This window comes from Bidens hawaiensis, unplaced genomic scaffold (genome assembly GCF_021521415.1).
Source record: "Bidens hawaiensis isolate Kalapana, Puna unplaced genomic scaffold, B.hawaiensis_p1.1 tig00012287_1, whole genome shotgun sequence".
In the NCBI taxonomy this organism is placed as follows: Eukaryota; Viridiplantae; Streptophyta; class Magnoliopsida; order Asterales; family Asteraceae; genus Bidens; species Bidens hawaiensis.
The window spans coordinates 236,184-262,079 of NW_027492001.1; the positions used below are offsets into that span (position 1 = coordinate 236,184).

Sequence of the window (25,896 nt, forward strand, 5' to 3'; positions counted from 1 at the left end):
AATATCAATATAAATAAGAGAATATGTATTTTTAAATACTAAATTATTCTAAAATTTACTAATCATTAACTAAAAAAGTGATATTTTTTTATAATTGATATAAGGCTAAATATATATAAATCCCTTGTTTATTTTATATAATATTTTATTAGTTTTGTTCGGTTTTATGTAAGATTTGTATATTACTAACGTATTTGTATATTTTAGGTTCCGGGTTTCAATCATGTCGAAAATAGGGCGAAAAACAAGCGAAAACAAGCAAACTGGGAAAAGGCCCGTCGCGCGGCACTTTGGGATCAGTTTTCTAGAATTTTCTACAAATATTAAGTCTATGGACTCAGATTTCTAGAATCTTCTACAAATTTTAAGTCTATAGGCTTAGATTTCCATAATCTTCTCTAATTTTAAGTTTATGGGCCTTGAAAGTCTATATAAACATCCATAAACTTAACCCTAATCATAAACTGAATACCCTAGCCGACTTGGATGAATTTGGGAGCTCAAGAGGAGATCTTTTGGAGGGTTTGAAGGCAAGGAATCAGCCGGTGAAGTGCTTATCATCCAAGGACGAAGACCACGGATTTTATTGCCTTTAATCTTTCGTTCTTATTTATTTCACCATGAATTCCATTAATATTGTTTTGTTTGATTTTAAAAATGCTATGCTAAACTTTATAGACTGCCTAGGCTTATGATGAATCTTTTTTGATGTTTGATTTTGATTTGGGATTTATTTATAGTTTTGGTTTTATGAACTAGTAAAAGATTTAATTATATTAACTTGATGCATATGTGTGCTTACGATTGTTTGTTGAGTTTTATTATTCCATAGTTGCCTTGATTATTATTTGTCATTATATAGGTTACTATTAGGTCATCTACTTTGTGTTTTTGACTATTTTATGATTGATTTCGAATAAGATCATAGGAATAATATTATTTAATTAAATAGACCTAAGTGTGCTGCTAACCTAAATAGCTATAAGGTGCTAGGTTATTGATAGATCTTTTTTTATCAGGATTGCTAGATTTAGTTATTCATAAGGAGCCCGTCTAGGTTTGAATGGTTAACTTTGTCTGTTGAATCAATTGAATATATTAGATTGCCTTTGATTTCCGCGCTATAAGGTAGGATTTCGTATAAAGGAACTAGTTTGTAATCAATTAGGTGACCGTAAGGAAACTTGATTTTTAATACTGGTGTGCGTTAAAACTTATTAGAAATCCATAGGTGTCTCTTGAGAAGGGTCAAGGGTCATGTTCGGGTTTTCTCTTAAGCGTCTATTTCACGATCCCAGTTTCATAACTAAATATTCTCCTGGTTAATTGACAACTGAAATTTAGGGGATTCTAGCCCAGGTAGTTATCTCATCATCATCTGAATTAAGTCCAAGTTTTAAGTTTAGTCGTCTTTAGTTTTTTTAATTAGTTTAAATTAGTTCAAAAATTGGTTTATTAGTAAAACCCCCTTAAGCAAATAATAAATAAATAAGTCGTGTCTGTAGTTGAGTCTAATTAGCTAGTAAACGTAATTTAAAGAGTCTTGTGGGTGCGATATCCGGACTTACTTAGCTGTACTAGAGTCGATCGGTTCACTTGCCGGTTAGTAGTTTAGTTAAGTTTAAGAGTCTAGAATTTATTACTTAGTGTCTAGATTAGCGTGTTTTTATTAGACTACTTTTAGCACATCAATAATATTATAGAACTATGAATTATGCTTTCTTTTTTAAGTCAAAATCGGCCCAAGTTAACCGACTAGATGTGATTCTGGCTGGGGTTGACCACATTTGATCGATTCTTAGTAACTAGGCGGAGTTAAAGAAACTCTCATCGGCGCCATACCTTGTAGCGAGTACTCGGGGAGTACTCGACCTTGGAGACCTACTTTTACAACATTGTGTGAAACCCATAAGGTTATCGAAACTCGTTACCTGTATCATAATAGAATATACTGATGTATTATTTGACCTTAAAAAGGTATAATAAATAAATGTCGAATTTGTTAGAAAGTTCAAAATGTTAAACTTATAGAATTATTGAAGTGTAATTTAGTGTTTCACACCTTAAATGGGTTTTTTTAGATAAATTCAAAACAAGGTTGCGTGTAATGACCAGCCCAATGGATAAATTTTAGTCAAATAAGATCGTAAACAAGATATAGGATACCCATGAGTGCATCTGCGGACGAGATAATAATATATAAGCATACCCAATAAGGTATATGATCTCAGTTCTCATTTATGGGATAAAGGATATAAGAACCCAAGGTCGAGCATTGCATGAATGCATGTGAAGATTGTTTAGGCTCTATTTTTAAATATTAACAATTTTGAACTTATATGTATTATTTCACACTACTGCACACAAGCTCGAGCCGAGTTTAGGCTCGTTAAGCCTTTTCTCATTATATATAAAAGTAATTTAAAATATATGTATACATATTAAATAATTAATAATTAATGAGCTGAGCTTGAGTTTGCGAAAATGACCCACAAGCCGAGATCAAGTTCAAGCTCTAGTAACTCAAAACAAGCCAAGCTCGAGCCTAGTTGAGCTCAAGTTTAAGCTATTGTAAGTTAAAATAAGCCAAACTCGAGTGTAGTTAATTTTTTCTTATGTTTTTAGTTATTTTATGGGCAGGTTACGTTTAGGCTTTCTTGGTCTAGTTTATTTTATTTTATTAATCTAGTATTAAATTTAATTTTGCAAAACGGGGCTTACCAAATTTGGGGAGTACATTGACCTAAAATACAAGAAAGTTGTCGTTAAAAAAAGAATAAAAAAGTAGGTTGAACGCACCGAAAGCATCTCAAAGTGCATGTCTTGAACCTCATAAATAGCTTCAGTCAAGAACAATGTATAAATCATAAACGTATAATCAATTAGTTGGTAACTTATAATAACCTAACTTACCTAATTAAAAAAAAGTATTTTGGTACATATATATTCTACTATCAATCCTTTAGTTATGATGATCTGATCCTCCATCAGAGTTTGAATCTACTGAAAAATCAAGGTGACTCCTTTGGTTGAGTAAATGTCGCTCTTAATCCTCACGATTGAAGGTGGAAGCTATCATTTACTAAATCTGACATAGAAAATTTTATCCTACAGTATCCTTGTTTGATCCGAAAGACCAATTGAATCAACTATATGACCGAACGTTTGTATTATCAAAACTGGTACTGGTACTGAAATTCATTTGTGGTTTTCTGTTAATTTTAAATATTTATAACACATGATAAATGTAATATTGATAAAAACAACACATCCAAAAGAATACAGCTCCAAGACACCCCTAAATAGTCTGAAATAATCATCGTATATCAAATATATAATACGCAAAAAAGTAAAAATAAATAAAAAAGCAGTCACCATCTACTATGGTGTTCAAACTACTTTCCACTCATTCAGAAAATGCTTCGTGTGGAGAGTTTTAGAAATTTAAAATTGAAAACTTTGTATGAAACCAAGCTGTTCTGTTTCAAACCAAATCAAATTTAAGCATAAACATATCGCTCGTATCTTTAAATTCAAACCGTTCGATTCAGCAAGCTTTCAAACCAAACAAAATATAAGCAAGTCTGCACTCGGTTCAACTCGATTCGGTTTGTAAACATCCCCACCACCTACAAAACAAATCCAACGGCCAAAAATAAGACATGAGCAATCGACTCACGGTGGGCCCCACTTGTTTCCCTCTCACCCAATGAAGGTCCCGTCGTATCATTATTATCCGGATTTGTACCGTACAACTCCTGAATACCTTCCACGTCATCTCTAACCAACTCCACTTTCCGTTCGCCAGAAGCTATCGTCGGAAACATAATCGCTTCTTCCACCGACGAGTGCGCTAACCCTAACAAATGTCCAATCTCATGCACCGCCACCGACTCCAAATCCATCGCCGTTGACGATCCAGATCCAAACACGTCATTAATGATCCACGTCTCGTCGATATCCAAATGTAATAAACCTCGTGGAGGCGCAAACGCGTGCGCTAACGTACCTAGCCATTAAGAGATAATTAATCACTTTTTTAAACTTAAGTTTGTGACTAGGCTTTCAAGCTCAAGCTTGACCTGTTTGCTATGTATAATATAATTTTATATATTAGAATTATATCAACTTATATAAATAATAAGCTCGTTTGTGTTCACAAACCGGTTCTAGCTTGATAAGCGAAGCTCGAGCTTAGTTTCGTTTACTAAACAAGTTTATTTTTAGACTTGAGCTCAAGCTTTATTTTTAAAGCTCGATGCTAGGTTTTCAAGTCCGAGCTCGGCTCGTTCGGCATATATTATATCACTTTATTTATTATAACTATATAAAATTATGTAAATAATTAGCCTGTTTATGCTTACAAGCCGATTCAAGATCGACAAGTGAAGCTTGGGTTTTGTTTCGTTTACTAAACGAGCTTATTTTAGACTTGAGCTTGAGCTTTATTTTTAAAGCTAGATGCTAGGTTTTCAAGCCCGAGCTCAGCTCGTTCGGCATATATTATATAACTTTATATATTATAACTATGTAAAATTATGTAAATAATAAGCCCCTTTATGCATCACAAGTCGGTTCGAGCTCAATAAGTGAAGCCTGACTTTGTTTCGTTTACCAAACGAGCTTATTTCTAGACTCGAGCTCGGCTCGGGCTCGTTTAAACTCAGCTCGATCGAGCTTTTTAATAACTTGCCTAACACTCCATCGAACTCCTCGCCGTCTCCGTGATCGCCAGAGTAAAACCCAATCTTCAGATCCGCACCGAAGTAGTTACTCGTTTCGGTAAATATCAACGGCGTCCAATCCGACCACCGGACAAACGCGTTAGCGAAAACTCGTTTCACCTCTTCGGAGAGTTGATTCGCCGGATCGAAGGCGTAGGTTAGATTACGCCGCTGTGGCAGCCACCGTGGCCGGCCGGGGAAAAACGTGTAATGTGCGACGGTGTTTAACTTCCCGGAGTTCATAGCAGTGGATCCGTTAACGATATCCGGTACACCGCATCTCGGTTTTAAGATCTGGGTAACGGTGGACTCGTCGAGTGTTCCGGTGGTGTTCAGGTTGAAATTTAGTTGGTAGTTTTTAATCGCGGATTCGAGTGTGTCGTCGAAGGTGTCAGTGAAGTTAGCGGTGGTGTTACCGATGTATCCGAAGTAACGGAAGTAGTTTTTGAGTTTCGAGATACCTGAAAGAAAAGTAGGGGTGTTCATTATTCGAATCAGATATGAAAACTTGTATTTTGGATCGAATTCGAAATTGAAGGTCGAATTAGGTTTTAAATTTTTTAATTATATTCGAATTCATTTAGTTTTCGAATTTTGAATCGAATCGAATTTATACAAACTCACCTGAAATAAAATAATTATACAACATATGTAAGTAATTACATAAGAAGTAGATGAATTATATAATATAATTAACAAGTTTCTTATATAATATAATTAACAAGTTTGGTTTCGCAAAGCCCCGATTGGACCACTTTACGGCACCCTATTGGTATTATTATTATTATTATTATCGTTTTGTTTTAGTTTCGGCCGTAATGAACGTAATGAAAACCGACCGAATGTGAATTTTGTTTTTGTTCTTTTTTATTTTGGTTTTAGTTACGGTACCGTGCCGAGCGCGATGGAATCCAACGAATTCACGTAGACTCACCGCGTTTTGTTTTAGTTCCAGTACCGTAACAAAACTGACTGAATGCTGATTTTTGTTTTTTTAGTTTCGCTACCGTAATGAACATGACGAAAACCGGCTGAATTCGCGTAGACTCAATCGCCTCGACATCCGAATCGATAACGGTCGGGTTTTACAAATTATCGAGTTTTACCGGCCGATGCCACGCAATTGGTCCACCCCAATTTTTATAATTTTTTTGTTTTATTTTGTCTTAGTTCCGATACAATAACACATGTAACTGAAACCAACCGAATTCGCGTCGACTTACCGTATCAACACTTGTGTTTTACCATCACGGTGTTTTACCGACAGGGAAAAACACTAGTTACAAATAAAAATTAATTAGTTACGTGGCATTTAAAAGTAATTTCGTAACACATAATTACACAACTTATAAAATAATTACCCCGACTATGTAATAATTACGCCACCTATATAAAAACATATTTCTAATGATTTTAATCATATTTATGCTACTAATTCAATATTCAACCAATAGTCTAATTACCATTTAAACGAATTTGAATACATCAAAAAAATAAAAATTTGGTTTGGTGGCAAAGGTGGTTTACTTTTAAAATAGAGGTCAGGGGTTCGATTCTCATTAGGAGTGGTTTGTAAATAATATATTTGACTGTTCAAAAAGAATAAATAAAAATAAAAATTCGATTTGTTGAACACCCTTACCTGGAACTTTCTGACCCGAATGGCAACCGGTGAGTTTGTGGAAGGCGTCCCAAGCGCTGTCGGTGGCGTTCGGTAAAAGCGAAGGCGGAATGGATGATACATTGGGGAAAAAGTGTGGAAAGGCATTGATTGAATTGATTGAAGAAGATAATATTGTGATGAATAAGATTATAAGAATGTTGAATGTGTGTGAAGTCATTATAATGTTGGTGTGAATTTGTGAAATGGATATTTGGATTTATTGTGGAGTTGATAACAGAGGAATATGAAGGAAGGAAGAAAACAGGGTGGGTTTGACTTGTTGACCTGGAAATATCTTTGATTAATAATTTAGGAGTGATGAGTGTTGTTGTCACTTGTATATCAATATTGAATATAAAAACATAAAAATAAATAGCTAACAAAACCTGTTGAGTTTGGTTGGTATCGGTTAAGTTTGTTATGTTACAGATACAAACTCAAAAAATAAATCTAAAATCGGCCAAAACAATATCGACACGTGAATGGCTTATGATCAAAGTAAGACGAATTCGGTTAGGCTAATAATGGTATCACTACTACAAAATAAGTATCAGCAACGAACGTTTTCATCGTGAATTCTTCGCTGAAAGTAGTTTCCGACAAATAATGTGAATTTACATAGTTTAGGAAGGAGAAATATGTAAAAATCCCTTACAACAAAAAGTCAAACCATTTTGCAATTCAAAAGCGCTTGCGGTACAGCTTATTGTTCGTTTGCCTTCTGTCTTAATGTAAACATTATATTTTATTAGTAAGCTTAGTTTTGTTATTATTATTAGAAAAAAAAAAGACTACCATACCGTGTTTTTTAACAATTATAGCGAAATTGTATTGTTTTACAATAGTAATGGTACCAAGTACCAACACAGTTATAAATGGTAAACCAGCAAAGTTATGTATGCCTGTATGGTAAACCGACACGATTTAATTCTAATGGAAACAGCACAATAATATGAAAATTAGCACAATACTCCGAAAAACAAAAAACCAACACCGAAACGAGTCTTTTGACGTCTCTCTTAACCACCAAGTTAAACATGAACTAATATCATCATGTATTGATATTTTGTGAAATTAATAGATGAAACATTTTAGTAACAAGGCAGGAAGTCAACACAGATAATATTGATATTTAGTGAAATGAACATGTTTGTTTTAGGCAACAAACTTGAGACAGCGCGTGTCGTTGTGAATAGTCTGGCAGCGGACAGCACAGAAACGCATCCCACACCTTACGCACGTGTATTTTGCAGAGAACCCACAAACAGTGCAAAAATGGCGACGACAGGTGGAGCTTGGAGGCCCAACTGCTGCTCTCAGATATGACGGTACATGCGGCGGCAATGATTCCAGGTTTGCCTGTTTCATATGTTATAATCAGATTTTGAAACAAAACCAAACAAATAAAGAAGATAATAATCTCACTCACATCATGCAAGAGCTCGAGGAACGTTCGTGGGGCTTTCTTTGCTGTCTCAAGTGCTTTGGCCTGCCGAGTTTTACGTTTGCTACCTTTCGATTGCTTCTTATGAAACACTGTAATGCATTTTTGGTATAAGTAAAACAAGTAACTTTTTGAAAGTAGAATGTCAAAGGGGTAAGCTATAACTGTTTAAAGTTATTAGGATTTTTGTTTATAAAAACATTATGTATATACCCATTGGAGTGCAAACGAGCCGAGCGCTCACGAGCTACTCGAGATCGGTTTGTGAAAAAGCTAGATCAAGCAGAGCATGAGCCTGAGCTCGAGCCTGAAAATAAGCTCGCTAAATAAACGACCGGAGTCCGAGCTTCACTTATCGAGCTTGAGCCTATATATTATATAGTTATTAACATATATATAATGTTATAAAAATAACTAAATATATATTATTTTATATACAAAATTATAATTGAAAACACATACACATACACACACAGTTATCATTGTAAAATTAATTAATAAATAATAAACGAGCCGAGTCGAAGCCGAGCTCAAGATTGAAAACCTATTCACAAGCTGAGCTGGAGCTTTAAAAACAGAGATCGAAACAAGCCGCGCTCGAGCTCAAGCTCTATTAAGTTTAAGTAGCCGAGCTCGAGCCTAGTCAAGCTCAGGCTCGGCTCGTTTGCACCCCTAATACCCATTGGTAGAAAAAATACGTTCATAGAAATATCACTAGAATAAACACAAACCATCTGCACAAATATCTTAGATATCATGCAACTTCAGTTTTAAGAAAAGAACTAGCTACGATTAAAGATGGCAATTGGAATGCAAGCAAGCTGAGCTGCTTGCGAACCACTCGAGATCGGATTTATATAAAGCTCGTAACGAATCGGGCCTTATCAAGCTCAATCTGAGCCCGAGCATCAAATGAAGCTCATTCCCTTATTGAGTCCGAGGTTGAGCCTTGTATGAGAAAATTGTTTAGGCTCGTCCAGTCTTATATATGTAAATTTAAGTTTTAACTCTTTTAGACTTCTATGTGCTAATTTCACACTGCACAACCGAGCTCGATCAGCGCCTAGGCTTGTTTAAGGTTTTTCTCAAAATATTAGGCCTGTAAGCGAACCGAACGTTCATAAACTGTTCGGTGGGAAGCTCGCTTATGTTCGTTTATTTAATAAATGACCGAACATGAACAAAAAACTTATGTTCATTTAATTAAACGAACGAATGAACACACGTCTTGTTCATTTATTTGCGTTCATTTATGTTCCTTCAAACTTTTTTAAGAACGCAAGTAATTATATTTGTATAAATATAAACATAAACAGGGCTCGTTTAAATTATATGTATATGTATGTACACATACTTGGTTATGTTTGGTCAGTTATGTTCTTCGCCTTCGTTTATGTTTGTTCTATTATGTACATTTAAGTTTATTTGTTTTTGTTAATTTGTGTTCGTTTACGATCATGAACTATTCGTTCAGGTTTTAAACGAACTAACACAAACACAACCGTTTTCTTAATGAACGGACATCAACACAAAAGTTTGTTCGGTTGTACATGTAACATGTTCGTTCGGTTCGTTTACAAGCCTACAAATATATATAAATAATTTAAGATGCATATAAATTAGAGAATAAATAATAAACGAGCCGAGCTCAAGCTTTAGAAAAAGAGCTCGAAATCTCATAAGTCAAAACGAGCTTGGCTTGACTCATTTACACACCAAATGGCAAACAAGTTCACATCCATACTTGAGTTTATAAAGCAGCCTGTGCATATGGTGCATTTTACAAAATGAACGCTTATCCTTTCTTGGATACACTTTGATGCTTTCAATTTCATTTCTGGAAGTCAATTGATTAAAAATTGAAAACATTTCAAGTCAAACTCTTTATTATAAAATTGTCCTAATTTTGAAGCAATATAAGGTAGCAAACCCTAACCGATAAAAGCATATATGAAATGAAATGAGAGTAAAATGACGGACCCTGATCATCATCTTCATCAAGGGAGGCATCCTCATCATCGTTAGGCTCTACAATTTCAGCTCCAGGATTGTCATTCTCGAGCGCTTCAAGTCGAGCAAGAATGGCCTATTGTGATGCAAACAAACAGACTGGCTGTTAATCAAATAAACAAACAAACCGACAATAAAAAGAAATCAAATGACCTGAGTTCGATTATCAGTGCTGGCAAGTGCTTCAGCCATTTTAGGCGCAACCTTACGAGCTCGAGTAGACATGCGCCTGAGTGAGTCGTCATCCATTTCCGATCAAATCGGGATTTGTTCCTGTTTGCGATTCGCCCAAATCGTAACCTCTGCACCAAAATTGACATTCAAGATACTAACCTCTCTTTTGAAACAAAACTAGTTTTGTATCCGATGCATTAACGTGCATTCGGTTGGTATAGGTTAAGTTCGTTACCATACCGACACTAAATTAAAAAAACTTAATATCTCAATGCATAAACAGTAGTGACGCTCGTATCGCTAATAATAAAAAAATAACATATTTAAAAAATAAATACCGTACTGGCAACATTTTTTTTTGAAATTTGGTCGGTATCAAGTATTATACCTAAAATCCCCAAAATTAGCATGTATTATACATACACACAAAAACACTCATACACACATACATATACATATGCATACATATACACAAAAATACCTATACACACATACATACATATTACATACACACCAACACACCCATACATATACATACACACACACATGTACATATACACACATACATATACAAGCACACATATGTGCATATACACAAACACACAAAATTAACATGTATTATACCTACACACATACATATACTTGCATACATATACATATATATACATACATAGGCACAAAAATACCTATAAACACATGCATATACATACATACACACCAACACATACATATACATACACATATGTACATATACACGCATACATATACATACACACAAATACACAAAATTAACATGTATTATACCTAAAATCCCAAAAATTAACACGTATTATACCTAAAATCATCATAACTAACACGTATTATACCTAAAACCCTCATAAGTAACACGTATTATACCTAAAATCAACATAAGTAACATGTATTATACCTAAAATCATCATAACTAACATGTATTATACCTAAAATCCTCATAAGTAACATGTATTATACCTAAAATCCTCATAATTAACATGTATTATACCTAAAATCCGTATAATTAACATGTATTATGCCTAAATTAACTTGTATTATAACTAAAATCCCAAAAATTAACATGTATTTTCCCTAAAATCCTCATAATTAACATGTATTATGCCTAAAATAACAACAGTGAGCATGTATTATACCTAAATTAACTTGTACTACCTAAAATCCCCAAAATTTGGACTTACAGATGATCGGAATTAAGCAGCAGTGGTTGCCGTCGGAGTTAAGCGGCGTCCGGCGGTGGTTTGCGGTGGTTCGATTTACGACAGCGGTGTTTGGTGGTGGTTCGTAGGTAGTAGTAGTGATCGCCAGTTATTAATTAATATATTATGGTATTATTTATATGTTATGAGACAAATTTTAGTGAGCCTAAGTTTGGCTCGAGTTCATGTAGCTCTTAAACGAGTCAAAACTCGGGTTGAGCTAGGTTGTGCTATGTGATATTACTATATAAAAGTTACGGTGCAAAAGAGCTGAGTTGTTGGTGAGCTACTCGAATTCGGATCGATAAAAATCCCCAAAGTGAGTTGAATTTCTTCGAGCTCGAGCCTGAACCTCAAATAAGCTTGTGTTCTTATCGCGCCCAAGGCCAAGCTCGAGCTTTTTATGTGAAGCCTTTTATAGAAGTGAATTTGACTAATCCAACACTTGTCGTGGGAAGAATTGGCTTATTCAGTGGAGACCTAAGTTCGATCATCATTTGTGTCACTTTTAGTGTATTATGGCAATGAAGGATTTGAGCGAGGCCTTGTGAGGTTGTCAATTTGAATCCCGAGACAACCCGGGTTTTCGTCCCTTTATGTGTTACGCCAGAGAGTTCTGCTCTTGTGGCGGCACAACGGCTGTCAAAGTGGCAATCAGCGGTAAGATTTTTCCAGGAAACGCTCAAACCAAACTCTATTTGAAAAGTGCGGTGGATTAAACACAAAAGGTAAAAAAGTAAATCCCCGTTCTAAAAAAGTAAAAGTAAAAATAAACACAAATTTGACCGATATATATTATATTTAAATTTTGTTACAACCTTTTGTTTGTTCCTCAAATTTGACTGGTATATTCCTCTTTGTTTTGAACTTTGTGATTCAAGTTTTCAAATATTGCTTTGAGTTTTAGTCATGTGACTCTCTGATTTTATCAGACTTGTTTAGAGTATTGTCATAAACTATTGCCTTTCGAAAAGGAAAAAAAATTTGATGGTACCACAACACACTTCAGTGTTTAATTATGATATGATTTTAAGATTGTTTTATTTTAGTTGCATTATATTTTGTGTCTTGTAGGTTAGTATGGAAGATTCTTTATTTTGTTTATGAACATGTTTTTTAGTTGCTCAGTGAAACTAAAAAAAAGAAGCTTCATATTATTAATTAACTCAATATATTTACTTGAATGCTTATAAAAGTTCTTATATTATTAACTTATATATATAATATATATTATATTTTAATTCTTTTTTTTATTGTTTGGAATATTTAATTTTAAACAATGTTTATACAAATTATCATTATCAATATGCTAATATGTTTTTTTGTGTTTATTATTATTATTTTTATTTGATGGAAAGCATTCCATAAACAAGGGATTTGGTATTCATACTAATAGTCTTCCCAAGGTCATAACTAAGTCCTTCATATTAAAGGAGTTGGATATTTTCCCTATCATAACGTATTTTGGGAGTTTAATGATAGTGGATGAGAGGAAAACTTCACAATTAAGCGTGCTTAAATGGGAATTCTATCAGGATGGGTGACCTCCTGGAAGTCTCTACTTGGACAACCAAAAGCAAATCCGTTAGAAGTTGGTGGTTCTCCCTGCCAAAACGGACAATGACAAGATTATGGTAGCCAGGCTGTTAAATGAGAGGAGCCATGTGAGGCTTGGCTAAATAACCAGCCTAAGGGACTGATGAACCATGGATAGATTGCAAGAATGTTTCATGGTTCTCGGCTCTGAGAGCAAATCGCGGGATGGAGGAGGGGTCGGACAATATGTTTGGCTATAGAAAATGTCTCAAAGGAAGGTCCTATCCCATACAGAAACCAGTGGGTTTTGTCACCTTCATCAACTGGGTTTCAGATGGCCGTTAGTTGGTTACAAAGTGATTTGAACCTTCGATCGTATTTAGTAACAATGCAGGATACCGTTTTCAATTGTCAAAAGCTATCCCTAAGACGGTTGGGTGTGGTTCAGTTTGCCTCACGCACTGGTCCTACGTGGAAACCCCCATCCTGCATGATGGGTTTGGGACATTGTGCATCCTCCCTTCACGCATGACACGATGCGCATGAGGGCTATCATGTTGATCATTCCCATTTTTCCCATATTGTGACTCCATCACTCACAACTTCATCCAATCATTTTTTTCTTTTTTTATTTTTTTGTATTTAAGTAATATAAATAAATAGAATGGTGAAGAATGGCGTATAACATGTGCTGAGTGGTGAGATTGAATGACGTGTAACAGGCGTGACGAATGATGAAAAATAAGCAAAATAAACCATAACACATGTTCTAAGAATGGGCATGTATATATTCCAAAGAATGGTGATTATATGTTATTTCCAGGGATAACCAAACTTGATGGGCATATCACTAGTACAAAACTGATTTTTCTGGGTGGTAATTTTTTTTTTTTGGGCGGTCAAGTACCTAAACCGCTTAAACTATTTTTCTGGGCGGTAAAATTTTTTGTTTTGGGCGGTCAAATACCTAAACCGCTTAAACTAATGTTTTGATTATTTTCTTTATTTTAAATATATCTTTTGGGCAGTGTATAGTTAGTGTGAATTACTATCTAAAAAAGAGACAAATTTAAATGGTTATCATTATATGTTTCTGACCGCTCGAAAAATATTTTGTAAATTATATAATAATTTAAATAGACCTAAATAATTGAAAGTGGTTTATGTTCAAAATTTTCTTATCATCTAGTGTTGTTTCATATTTAATCTTTATATAATTAATTCTTTATCAACTAATCTCCTAAAAATATGTTATGTATCTTTCAAAAGTATTATTATATAAACTAAAAACAAATACCAAAGAAACCTCATCTTCTTCTGCTAGTGGATAGAAGCACTTTCTCTTCAACTGGTTCATATAACAACTCATTTAATAGTGGTGGGTAATGTAATATATATAGCCTTTGGTTTATTTATTGTTCATAATTCGACAATATATTGTTTAATTTTGTTTATGTATTAATTGATTATATTTTGTTGTTTGTAGATGAATATTGAATAGTTCTGGTCTTTTCCTATACTTTACTCTATATCCATTAAATCTTTATTATTATCTCAAGACGTTAAAGGTGCGTACAATTTTAGTTGATTACCTTTATTGTTAATCTATATATATGTGTGTATTGTGAACGTATGATATGTGTGTAAAAGATTGCCTTTTAGAGTATACCCGTCAAAAATTTATCTAATAGGGATAAATTTTGGATTGTCCCTGTTGGGACTGCTTTTTGAATATTCTATCTTATTAGGATGTGTATACATTTTAACTTGTTGACTATTTAAGAAAAAATCGACAGTTGTTTCTTCTACTCCCTCGGGTGTGCGGTTTATCTGCAAACTTGGGGAGTTAAGGGGAAACGCTGTCGATTTTTTCTTAAATAGTCAACAAGTTAAAATGTATGCATATGAGATAGAATATTCAAAAAGTGGGTTAGGGTTCACCGCCTTATGGTACCTATTAATGACCCGTACAAAGATTGCATATAACTTATTTTATTATTTTTTATTTTCAGATGGAATGTAGAGAATATTGGATGTACAAAAGTAGGCGTCCTTCTGAAATATATATGAAAGGCGTTTATACTTTTCTTAAGGCTGCTGAATCTAATCGGAAGAATGTTGGCTCTAAAATGATTTGATGTCCTTGTGTGATTTGTAAAACTTTGCAGAGATTTGAAAGTATTAATGATATAGAGCATCATTTGATTATAAATGGTTTTATGCCTAATTACACTTGTTGGTATAAGCATGGGGAATCACGAATTGACGGTGCCACGACATCAGTTAGTTTAAACGATGACGAATGTGAAAATAATTTAAATGATGACAATTTAAACGAGGATAATTTACATGATAAAAATTTAGATGACATGTTTAAGGATTTAGAGAGTGATATTGGCGATAATGATAACGTAAAATTACAACATCTATTTGAAGATTCAGAAAAACCATTATTTAACGGTTCTGAGAATTCAATACTTGAAGCTGTTTTGAAGTTGTTTAACGTGAAAGCGAAAAACAGATGGAGTAATACAAGTTTCACAGAGTTATTAGTTGCTTTGCATGGCTTGCTTCCAAAAGGTAACGAGTTACCGATTTCGTTTTACCAAGCAAAAAAAATGATGAATCCGATGGGATTGGAAGTTGAAAGAATACATGCATGCCCGAATGATTGCATGTTGTATAGAAATGAGTATGAGAACAATCATGAATGTGTTCACTGTGGTAAGTCAAGGTACAAGAGAGAAAGTAAAACCGGTGAATATGATAATAATGTGAAGAAAAATGGACCACCAGCTAAATTATTGTGGTATTTTCCAATTATACCGAGATTAAAACGATTATTTTCAAACGAGAAAGAAGCAAAATTATTACGCTGGCATTCAGATGAGCGTATAAATGATGGGAAATTAAGACATGTGGCAGATTCACCTCAATGAAGAAATATTAATAGCAAATATCCAGAATTTGGTAATGAAGTTAGAAACATAAGGTTTGGGCTAAGTTCTGATGGAATCAATCCTTTTGGACATGGTAATAGTCAACATAGTACGTGGCCAATTCTTCTTTGTATCTACATCTCCCACCATGGTTATGCATGAAACGAAAATACATAATGATGTCGTTGTTGATTCAGGGTCCGGAACAACCTGGTAATAACATTGATGTTTATTTGTCCCCTTTGATTGATGACCTAAAAACTCTATGGAGTTATGGTGTAAATGTGTATGATGCTTATAAGAGGGAATATTTTGAATTACGCGCCATGATTTTTTGCACCATAAATGATTTCCCAGCATACAGTAATTTGTCTGGATACACTACGAAAGGTAAGAAAGTTTGTCCTGTTTGTGAAGATGAGACAAGCTCGGTGTATTTAAAACATTCTAGAAAAACGGTATACATGAGACACCAAAGATTCCTTCCAACTGGTCACAGTTATCGGAATAACAAGAAAGACTTTAATGGAAATACCGAGACTGGAAGAATCCCGAAGAAAGTTGACGCATATTCAAGAATTAAAAATCTAAATACCGTTTTGGGAAAACGAAAACGAACTAGTTTTAAGAAAGGAACCATTTGGAAAAAAAGGTCGATCTTTTGGGACTTACCATACTGGAGAGATTTAGAGGTCAGACATTGTCTAGATGTTATGTATATGGAAAAAAATGTATGTGATAGCCTGCTCGGGTTACTGTTAGACATTCCCGGAAAGACAAAAGATGGCATCTATGCCCGTAAAGACATGGAAGAAATGGGAATACGTAAAGAGCTCGCCCCTGTTGATGAAGGTAATCGCATTTTACTTCCAGCCGCGTGTTATACAATGTGAAAGGCAGAGAAAGCAAAGTTTTGTAAATGTTTACATGATATTAAAGTTCCATCATGCTATTCTGCAAACATTAAAAGGTTGGTGTCCATGAAAGACAATAAACTGCGTGGTATGAAGTCTCATGATTGTCATGTTTTGATGACACATATGATTCCTATTGCAATCCGTGGATTGCTACCAGAGAGCACACAGCATACCATCACAAAACTTTGTTGGTTTTTTAACATGATTCACTCAAAATGTATTGACCCCGAGGAATTGAATGCATGGCAAAATGAAATTATCATCACGCTTTGTGAACTAGAGAAGTACTTCCCGCCGTCCTTTTTTGAAGTGATGGTTCACCTGGTGATTCATATTATTGGAGAAATCAATGTTTGTGGTCCTGTATTTTTGCGTTACATGTACCCTTTTGAAAGATACATGGGCGTCTTAAAATCCTATGTAAGAAATCGTAATCGACTTGAGGGTAGTATTGTTACAGGATACGCTTCTGATGAGGTGATTGAGTTTTGTACAGACTATTTGGAAGGCGTCAAAAGTATTGGTTTGCTACAATATCGTCACTCTGGTAAACTTCAAGGGGAAGGAGGCGTTGGTATGAAAATGTTCAACCCACGTAAGGAGAGTCTAGAACTTGCACATTTTTATGTCCTAAAACATATGACTTGCCTTGCTCCGTATGTCAATGAACACTTGAAGTTATTGCAATCAACATACCCGAATAAGAACAAAATGTGGCTTGAAATTAAGCATAACAAAGAGTTTTCTTCATGGATGAAAAAAAAAGGTAAATGATGGTCAGTTAGATGATGATCCAATTGTGAAAACACTGGGGCAAGGTCCTGACACTAGAGTAAAATCTTACCAAGGGTATAACATTAACGGGTATACATTTTACACAAAAGATCAAGATGAGAAAAGTACAATGCAGAATAGTGGAGTTACAGTAATAGCGTCCACAAACAAATTCGATAGGACGAATCGTGATACAAGGTTAGAAATCGCCAAAGACTCTTATTACGATGTCATCCAAGAAATATGGGAGCTGAATTACAGAACTTTCACTGTCCCTATGTTCAAATGTAAGTGGGTGAATAACAACACAGGTGTTCAAGTTGATAAATATGGCTTTACACTTGTCAATCTTACAACAAATGGCTACGCATCTGAACCATTTATTCTCGCTTCACATTGCACACAAGTGTTCTTTGTAAATGACCCAAGCAAACCGAGATATCACATTGTATTGCAAGGTAAACGGCGTATCCTTGGTGTTGATAATGTTGTCGACGAGGAAGAATACGATCATTTTGACGACCTACCACCATTTTCAGTTGGTGTTGAACCGTTAGATAATCCAACTGATGGCGCTACATACTTACGATCTGACCACACCGATGAGATATATGTTGATCCATCGTCAAGTTAGATGATCAAGGTTTGTAGGTATATAATTTTGTTAGTATTATTAACTTTTAAATTGTTGTCATTAACTTAGATTAATTTTTAAATAAATATAGGATTTTGAAATCAAGACGTGGCTCAAGATCCATAAGGAATTACATGCATTTTTGTTGCAAAGGATGTGGCTCAAGCTTACAAGATCGATTTTTATGCAATTATTATTATTATTATTATTTATGAATTTCGGTTTAATTTTAAGACTCGCTATATGACTGCTGCCATTTTTTTTATTTTAAGCATCTTAATTTAACGATAATATTTTTAGGTATATTTTCGGTACTGTAATGTAGGGATGAGCAAATTCTGTACTGATACTGATTTGTACCGATAGCGTACCGGTACCAATATCGGTACTGATTTGGTACCGTCGGTACCGAAACGGTACCAAAGTTTTGAGTTTCGGTATTATTACCAGTATTTTCCGAACTTTTTACCTTCGGCCCTACCGGTACCAAACCGAATATTTCGGTACCGGTACTGGTACGTTACCGATCTCATCCCTACTGTAACGAACGTAGTTAGTGTAAACAGAATTCACATTCACTCCCTGCTACAACGCTCGGGTTTTACCGAACAAATTCGACGCGCAACGCATGCCTAGGTAACTGGTAAAAACTAAAAAAAAATTAACCATTTAGTTAAGATAATGTTTGGTGCAAGAAGAAGATAAACTCAAAAGAATATATATATATATATATATATATATATATATATAAAACTCCATCGTTTATATATTTGACAGATGATACCAAATTAACTAAACTAACTTATCTTTTCTTTGAACTGTCAAATATAATCAACCGTCCAATTCAAGCCTTAACCCACCACAACTTTTCATCCTCTCGCGCCAAAAGTTTCATCCTCTTGCGCCTACAGGTTCAAATACAACCCTAACTCACCATCTAAAAAAACTTGTCTCCTCCATTGCGAAGACACAGGTCACACTAACTTTTCTTCTTTAATCTTCATTATTCTCTAATTTTGTGTAAAATTATGAAAGAAATTCAGCATTGGTTCAGGAATTTAGGTTGTGGATTTGTGTAGGATCTTATATTGGGCAATTTTGAGCTTTAAAAGGTTATGGTTTCTCCTAATTTAAGTTTGGGTGATTATGATTCCGTGTGCTTGTGTGTGTACATGTAGAAACCAGTATTTGTAAACATATGAATTTCCTGTTTTAAGTGTTTATTCTAATATTCTAGCTAGCTAGTTCGCCTGTAAGTATGTATAGTTTGTTTTGTTAATTTGGGTTTTTTGCTGTTTTGTGTGTAAAATGTAGGAAACGTAAGGCTGCTACCTTTTCAAAGAAAGATTGTGATTACACAATTGAATTAAACAGTGATATGCAAGCAGTTGGGAAAAACGTCAATGATTTCACAACATGGTTCGGAGTGTATTTAAAGGCCAACTTTTCTTACCATATTCCAACCGATAAATTTGAAAATCATAAATGGGAAGAGTTATGGATGGACATTAAGGTATTATATTATTGTTTTTTAATTTATTAGAAACATGAATTATAATATGTTAACTTTTTTTGTTTTATAAATATTTAGACAACATGGAATATTAAAAGTGACGCTCCTAAAAATGTGATGCTTAGAAAAGCAAGAAAAAAACATACAGATTGGCGAAGTTATCTTACAATAGAGTATGTAAGGAAGCAAGAAGAACCTTTCAATACGTATCCAAATCTTTAAGAAGAACATTAGGAAGACTTTGTTATCGGAAGGAGTACCCCGGAATTTTTGGTACATGCTAATTATTATTATTATTATTTTTTTTATTATTATTATTATATACTGATGTTATATATTTATAACAATTAATAATAACTTGTTTATTTATGCGAAGAAAAAAAGTGAAAAGGCAACGACAAGTGCGAACGCGAACCCAACTTCTAATTGCTTAGGACGCATTGGGTTTGCGAATTTAGACGTTGAATCAATATGGTCTAAACTTTTACCAAAGTATTCATGTCTTCAAAATATTCAAGACAAGCGCTCAAAAAAGTGGATTGCGAGTAAAGCAAAAAGAGACAAACTAAACGACACGTGTGAACTTGAAGAACATACGAAGACATCATCTGCTTATCTAGTGAGTGTATATATATATATATATATATATTATTAATTAATTATATATATTATAGTAAGGCTGAAATGGTGGTATATATTCTACAGGCCGAATTTGAAAAAGAAATGATTGAAGATGGTAGTTATTTTTTTGGAAAGGAGGATCCACTAACTAGATTATTAGGACCTGAGCATGGAGGGCGTTCACGTACGACTTCTAATATAATAGGTAATATATTATATATATATATATATATATATATATATATATACATATATATATTGTGTTTATCGAGTTAATACTTGTATGCATATTGATTACTTTTTAAAATATCTTGATTACAGCACCATCAAAGGTTTATGGAGGCTTGTTTCAAGGTAGTAGACAACAAAAACAAAATAACTTGCCTATCACAAGTTATAGGGTGGTGGACTCGAGCCCTAGTATTCGTGGCGTGAGTGACACGTCCAGTGGATCTCATATCTATTGCCCACTAATCGAGGTAATTATATTTATACTATATATGCTAATATGTTATGTTTTATATATATCATTTGTTACTAAAAATGTTATATCATTTTGTAGAAGTGTACTTCTTGTGAGTTGTTATTCCCGCACCCTTCTTGTGAAGAAAAAATAGTCGGTACAGGGCTTGTGTATCCAACTGTGGATAGGACTTTAAATGGGGAAAAGATGGACGAGGGATATTTGAAAGTCAAAGTCGATAGCATCGATCTAAATTTTGAGAGCATACCTGTAATATACGGAATTTTGGAGTGATCAAAGAGAAAAAAAAAAAAAAAAAAACTTAATAAATGATGAGTAACTGAAAATTTGTTAATCTGAACATATATTTTTCATATAATAGTAGTAATAATAAATTTTAATTTGTGCATATTGTCAATAGCTAGTATTTGAACGTAATGTGATATTTGATTTATGAATAATTATCCAAATCCTTGGAACCAAGCTTAATCCTATTTTTGCTAGATGTATATATTTTGAATGACCCTTATCCCTTCCAACTTATTTACGTAAGCTACAACTAACCACCTACAAATTCTTTGGAATGAATCTCTTGTTGATCAAGTTTCCTTTTGTCAATTTAAATTCTCTCAAATCCTCAACTCTTAAAACATAACCATTCTAGGGCTTCCATGCGACGTCACTGCTCGCCATCCTTCTCCGGTTCCGTTGCGTTGCCGCCAAAGCTTCATCTCGGTTATGTGTTTTCTGGCCACCCATCCCAAACCTCTGTTTATCTCTACCGCATTCTCCACCATCACCTTCTGTTGTAATTAAGTGACGAAGAGAGTCGTCGCCGACGCCGCGCAACTAACATTATGTTATAACCGGATTCATAACCATCGTGCTCGTGTACTTCCACCGCTCTCGCTCTTTGATACGTTCAGTTTGTGTTCGGCTATATATTGAGGTACCGAATCAAAACCTTAGTCTCATTTGAATTTAAAGATATAAACTTTGGTATCGTTTCGATTTGTTCCGGCGACCGCGGTTCGTTTAGTTTTGGTTCCGCGAAGAATATGTGTGTTGTAGATGGGTGCGGTGTGTGAAGCATGTGTATGTCATATTTGTTTATTGTGTGTGTATGGCGTGAGTGTATGGTTCTTGATAACAAAGCGTTGTATGACATTTGCTTTAGAATTGAGAATGCTGATGACTGACGTGTGTGTTTGCATGAGTGCATATATACTGTGTGTGCATGGTGTGTGATTGAATTGTGTTTAAAAGTGTTGGGTTGTGTGTGTGGATGGAGACATGGAGTTGTGTCACTTGTGTATTTTGGGTTTCCAACCATATGATATCAAATTATAAAATCATATTCACATTAGTTGATAAAATAAACTCAACATACTTTATTAGTGGTATTTAATGTATTAAATGAAATTTGTTGTAGCAGTAGGAACGTTTACATCAAAATTGACATAAAAACTAATTTTTTTGATTTAATTGTTTAAAGAGTAATATTTAATAAAGATGTGCATAATTTGAAGTCATCGGCTAAATAAAGAGATAAATGAAGGCTTTAAATTTTGAATTCAAGTAACCTACTAGTTTTCCTATTATGATTTCCCTTTGGCTTTAAGAAACTGATATACATCTCTAAACTATTTAAGCACCGGCCATTCTTGTTTGATATCAAGCCTGCATCTCCCAAATACATATATCTCTAGCTATCTCGAATTCCGCTACCACTTGTTTATATATACAACCAACGATTTTTCCATCGCATCACACCATCACCGCCACGTCACCGTTATACCCCTACCACAACCACCGACGTAGGAAACAAAGAAGTAAGATCACGTCTTGTCATCCGCCGCTGCACCATCTTGTGACACCGCCACCTCCACGTCAGTTGGAGCTATCGCCGTCCTCCGTCCCCGTTCAAACGCCCATACCACATCCCTCACCGCCGCCAGCCACGTTCCGTTTTTCAGCCGCCGCGAATCAAACGTCACCCGCCACCGCTGCTGCAATCGTATGCCACCGGCAACCTCTGCTAGCCTTTAAATTTATCTTCTGTCAACAACTTCCATTCGCGATTAGATAGTCCCAGTAACCATTCGATGGTTCGCAGTTCCCGATTCTACATTCTTCAAACCCCTACCAGGTCGAGGTATGGTTCCTCGTTTATGTGATTTCGTTTGTTCCGGCGACTTACACACATAATAAATCTGAGATTTCTTTTACTAATAAAGAAAATAGTCACACATGTAAAATAAGAGTTCTGTTCGGCTTTTGTGCACATATAATTTGTTATAATCAAATTGCTATAATATGGATTATTTTTCACAAATAGATATCATAATTAAATCCATATAAAATGTTTTGTAAGTTGGTGTCTATATTGATCCAGAAGTTTTGCTATAACCAAAGTAGTAATTTATTAATTTTGATAAATGGTTACAAAGTCAACTTGATTTTTGTATTGATTTATTATTTTGAAATACCAATGGAACAAAACGATGAAGATCTTTAAATTCTCCGTCGCCGGATCATCGGTTAACCGACTAACAAGGCAACTAACTTGAAGTTTCATGAATCTGATTTAATAATTAAAGTGTAGGGTCTTGATCTAGTTAAAGGCAACTCGTTAGGTTTTTGCCCTGCTTTTGCGTTGCTTTTCCTTGCTAAACTAAGGTACGGATTCTGTTTCTTGTTACTTCATAGTACGGTTTCTGTTTTTGTTACTCTTAGTATTAATTATATTCTGTTACTTGGTAGTACGGATTCTGGTTTCTGTCACTCATAGTATAAATTTTATTTTGTTACTTTGTAGTACGGTTTCTGTTTTTGTTCACTTTTAGTATTGACTCTATTCCGTTACTTTGTAGTACGGATTTTCGTTACGCGTCGGTTATATTTTGAGTTCAGTTATTTTATATAATATATTTTAGTTATACGACTTTAGTTCAGTACTCTGTTACCCGAGCATTTCTGACTTGTCGTTGGGGCGTCAACGACATGGCACTTATGGTGACAGTGCGTAATCAAAGTTCACGGCGTCTCTGAAAGTACTCATGTAGTACCTTGGCCACTTAGAGGCGTATAGATCGATCTTAGCTCCGACTCCTGACTCCTGACTCCTGACATGGCACTTATCGTGACAGTGCGTAATCAAAGTTCACGGCGTCTCTGAAAGTACTCATGTAGTACCTTGGCCACTTAGAGGCGTATAGATCGATCTTAGCTCCGACTCCTGACTCCTGACTTCTGTTTAAGATGGAACAATGTGTGCACGCAACCCACACCGTCTCCTTGGTGCATGGACTAGCTAGCTGTGTACCCCTCTGTTTAGGCTCTGGGTGCTTCCGTATTACACGACCTATTTATTTTAACATCATCGTCGTGTATTTTAGTAATTATATTTTGTTTCGTTATATTTCTGGTCCGTTTTGATATGTGTATACGCATTTGGTTAAATTTGAGTATATTCAGATTACGTCCCGATCGTGTATCGGATTATGTTTCGCATTTAATTATAGTTTAGTTAAATGTTACACGTTATATGTTACACGTCACACATTATATGTTACAAGTTATATGTTTCTGGCTCTGGGTGTTTTTGTTATAGTTCTGATATATTTCCGCATGCGTTTGACCATGTTCTGGTCAAGTGTCGGATCATACATCCGAATTTTGTTAAGTATATGTTTCGGTAAAAAGGGTTGGTTTCGAGTTTGAATTGAAGTTCGTATATTTATTCTCTTACGTCTGTCCTTACATATACTATTGTTCTTTCCGTTACTGGGCAATTTTTGGCTCAGCCGTGTTTTCTTGTTTTGTTTTTCTTATTTTGTTTTCAGGTAATCCGGGATTCTGGGAATTTAGTGATGAGAGATAAACAAAAATGAAGTTCAAGCTTCTAAAAGTTAATTCATTTTGTTTAATAATATGACGTAGGTTGCATTAATTTTTGTTGTATTTTGGATTGTGGCGTTGATTTGATATCTGTAATAGTAACACGTTAGCCTGTTCCGGGTTGGGGTGTTACAGTTATGGTATCAGAGCTAAGGCTCTTTCCTGTAGAAAACTTAAACCTTAAAATCAGACTTGTGAGATAATGGGTAGACGTTGGGTTAGGGTTAATATTTCATGTCAATCTTCGTGCCAATCATTTTGTGATTTTCGGTCTATTTTTAGAGTCCTTTCTAGGCACCTACGTCAATCTCTGACTTTCCGGATTTTATTTAGTTGAATAAATTGTTCATGCTTACACTATACAAATATGGAAATGACTTTTGAAGACAACGTTTGACACAACTAAAAGGATCACGACTTTGACATAGCCCTCTATGCTCGATTCAGACTTTGCTACCATGCACGCCTCTCGACGTTTTCCGAAATAATTATACATTTGAATAAACATCATTTCTTAATTAGCCTGTCGTCACGTCATTTTTTTTTTGTTATAAGCTAAGTCGTGTCTTTAAGGTGCATAATGGAAGGACAGTTAGGACACAATCGTAAGGTAAATTGACGATTATGGTCGCGAACGTAATCGTGAATTTACAGGTACGTATGTGTGCTACTAAAAAAAAAAATCCACTATGCATATTAAGGTTTCTTTAATATTAAGATATGACATCATAAGTTTTCACTATTCCATACTATTGTTATGTGTCTTTTGTTATTTGTTTAAATAATAATACACGAGTTAAGAAATGTATAGTAACATTTAAAATGTGTTATTTGAATTTATATATACATTCAAGTCTTGGATTTTTGAAGTGTCTGATTGGTTATTTATAAGTCACATGTATCAATTATTTATTTTTCGCTTCTAATATTAACTAAACGTTTCTGTCAGGTGTCTTCAGTTATTTTCGTTTTTATTTACTAGTCATCGATTATATGATTATGTATTCAGATAAAATTTTATGTTTTCAGGTAAAAAGACCAAGTTTTATCAGTTACATGTTTTAGTTTACCAAATGCGTTACTAGTTTCATTCAACCTCACTATGGCTATAATAAAGTAATATGTTTAAGTTGCGTTTTATCGCATAGTTATATGCCTATCAGTTAATAGTCTAGAGTTAGACGTCATTTTCCGAAACACTAAAAATTAGTTTTCCTTTCTATCTCTTATATCAAGACACTTGCATTTTTCATGTTTAAAGTTTCACATATCTTATTTGAGAAGTTTAAGGTAATCTCACGTAGCAAAATAACAAAAATAATAATAATAATAATAATAATAATAATAATAATAAT

General features: G+C 34.5%; 2 protein-coding genes across 2 annotated transcripts; both read right to left on the reverse strand.

Annotated features, from left to right (window-relative positions):
• Positions 1-3,629: 3,629 nt before the first annotated feature.
• Positions 3,630-6,565, reverse strand: LOC143540662 (metalloendoproteinase 5-MMP-like). Its single transcript, XM_077033658.1, has 3 exons — positions 6,367-6,565; positions 4,694-5,185; positions 3,630-4,009 (listed from the first exon to the last, which is right to left on the reverse strand). The coding sequence occupies exons 1-3, from the start codon at positions 6,563-6,565 to the stop codon at positions 3,630-3,632; spliced, it is 1,071 nt and encodes a 356-aa protein (XP_076889773.1).
• Positions 6,566-7,476: 911 nt separating this feature from the next.
• LOC143540653 (SWR1 complex subunit 6-like) lies at positions 7,477-10,103 on the reverse strand. The gene is made up of 4 exons (XM_077033651.1): positions 9,995-10,103; positions 9,812-9,917; positions 7,817-7,923; positions 7,477-7,746 (listed from the first exon to the last, which is right to left on the reverse strand). The coding sequence occupies exons 1-4, from the start codon at positions 10,088-10,090 to the stop codon at positions 7,543-7,545; spliced, it is 513 nt and encodes a 170-aa protein (XP_076889766.1). The 5' UTR covers positions 10,091-10,103; the 3' UTR covers positions 7,477-7,542.
• Positions 10,104-25,896: the final 15,793 nt, after the last annotated feature.

Excerpts from the sequence above, each read along its gene's own strand:
- LOC143540662 (XM_077033658.1), bottom strand. The coding sequence starts at position 6,565 with ATGACTTCACACACATTCAACATTCTTATAATCTTATTCATCACAATA. Across the intron at positions 5,186-6,366 it reads TTCGGGTCAGAAAGTTCCAG|GTATCTCGAAACTCAAAAAC; the intron begins GTAAGGGTGTTC and ends CTTTTCTTTCAG. Across the intron at positions 4,010-4,693 it reads GGAGTTCGATGGAGTGTTAG|GTACGTTAGCGCACGCGTTT; the intron begins GCAAGTTATTAA and ends CTTAATGGCTAG.
- LOC143540653 (XM_077033651.1), bottom strand. The coding sequence starts at position 10,090 with ATGGATGACGACTCACTCAGGCGCATGTCTACTCGAGCTCGTAAGGTT. Across the intron at positions 9,918-9,994 it reads GCACTGATAATCGAACTCAG|GCCATTCTTGCTCGACTTGA; the intron begins GTCATTTGATTT and ends GCATCACAATAG. Across the intron at positions 7,747-7,816 it reads TCCTCGAGCTCTTGCATGAT|GCAAACCTGGAATCATTGCC; the intron begins GTGAGTGAGATT and ends CATATGAAACAG.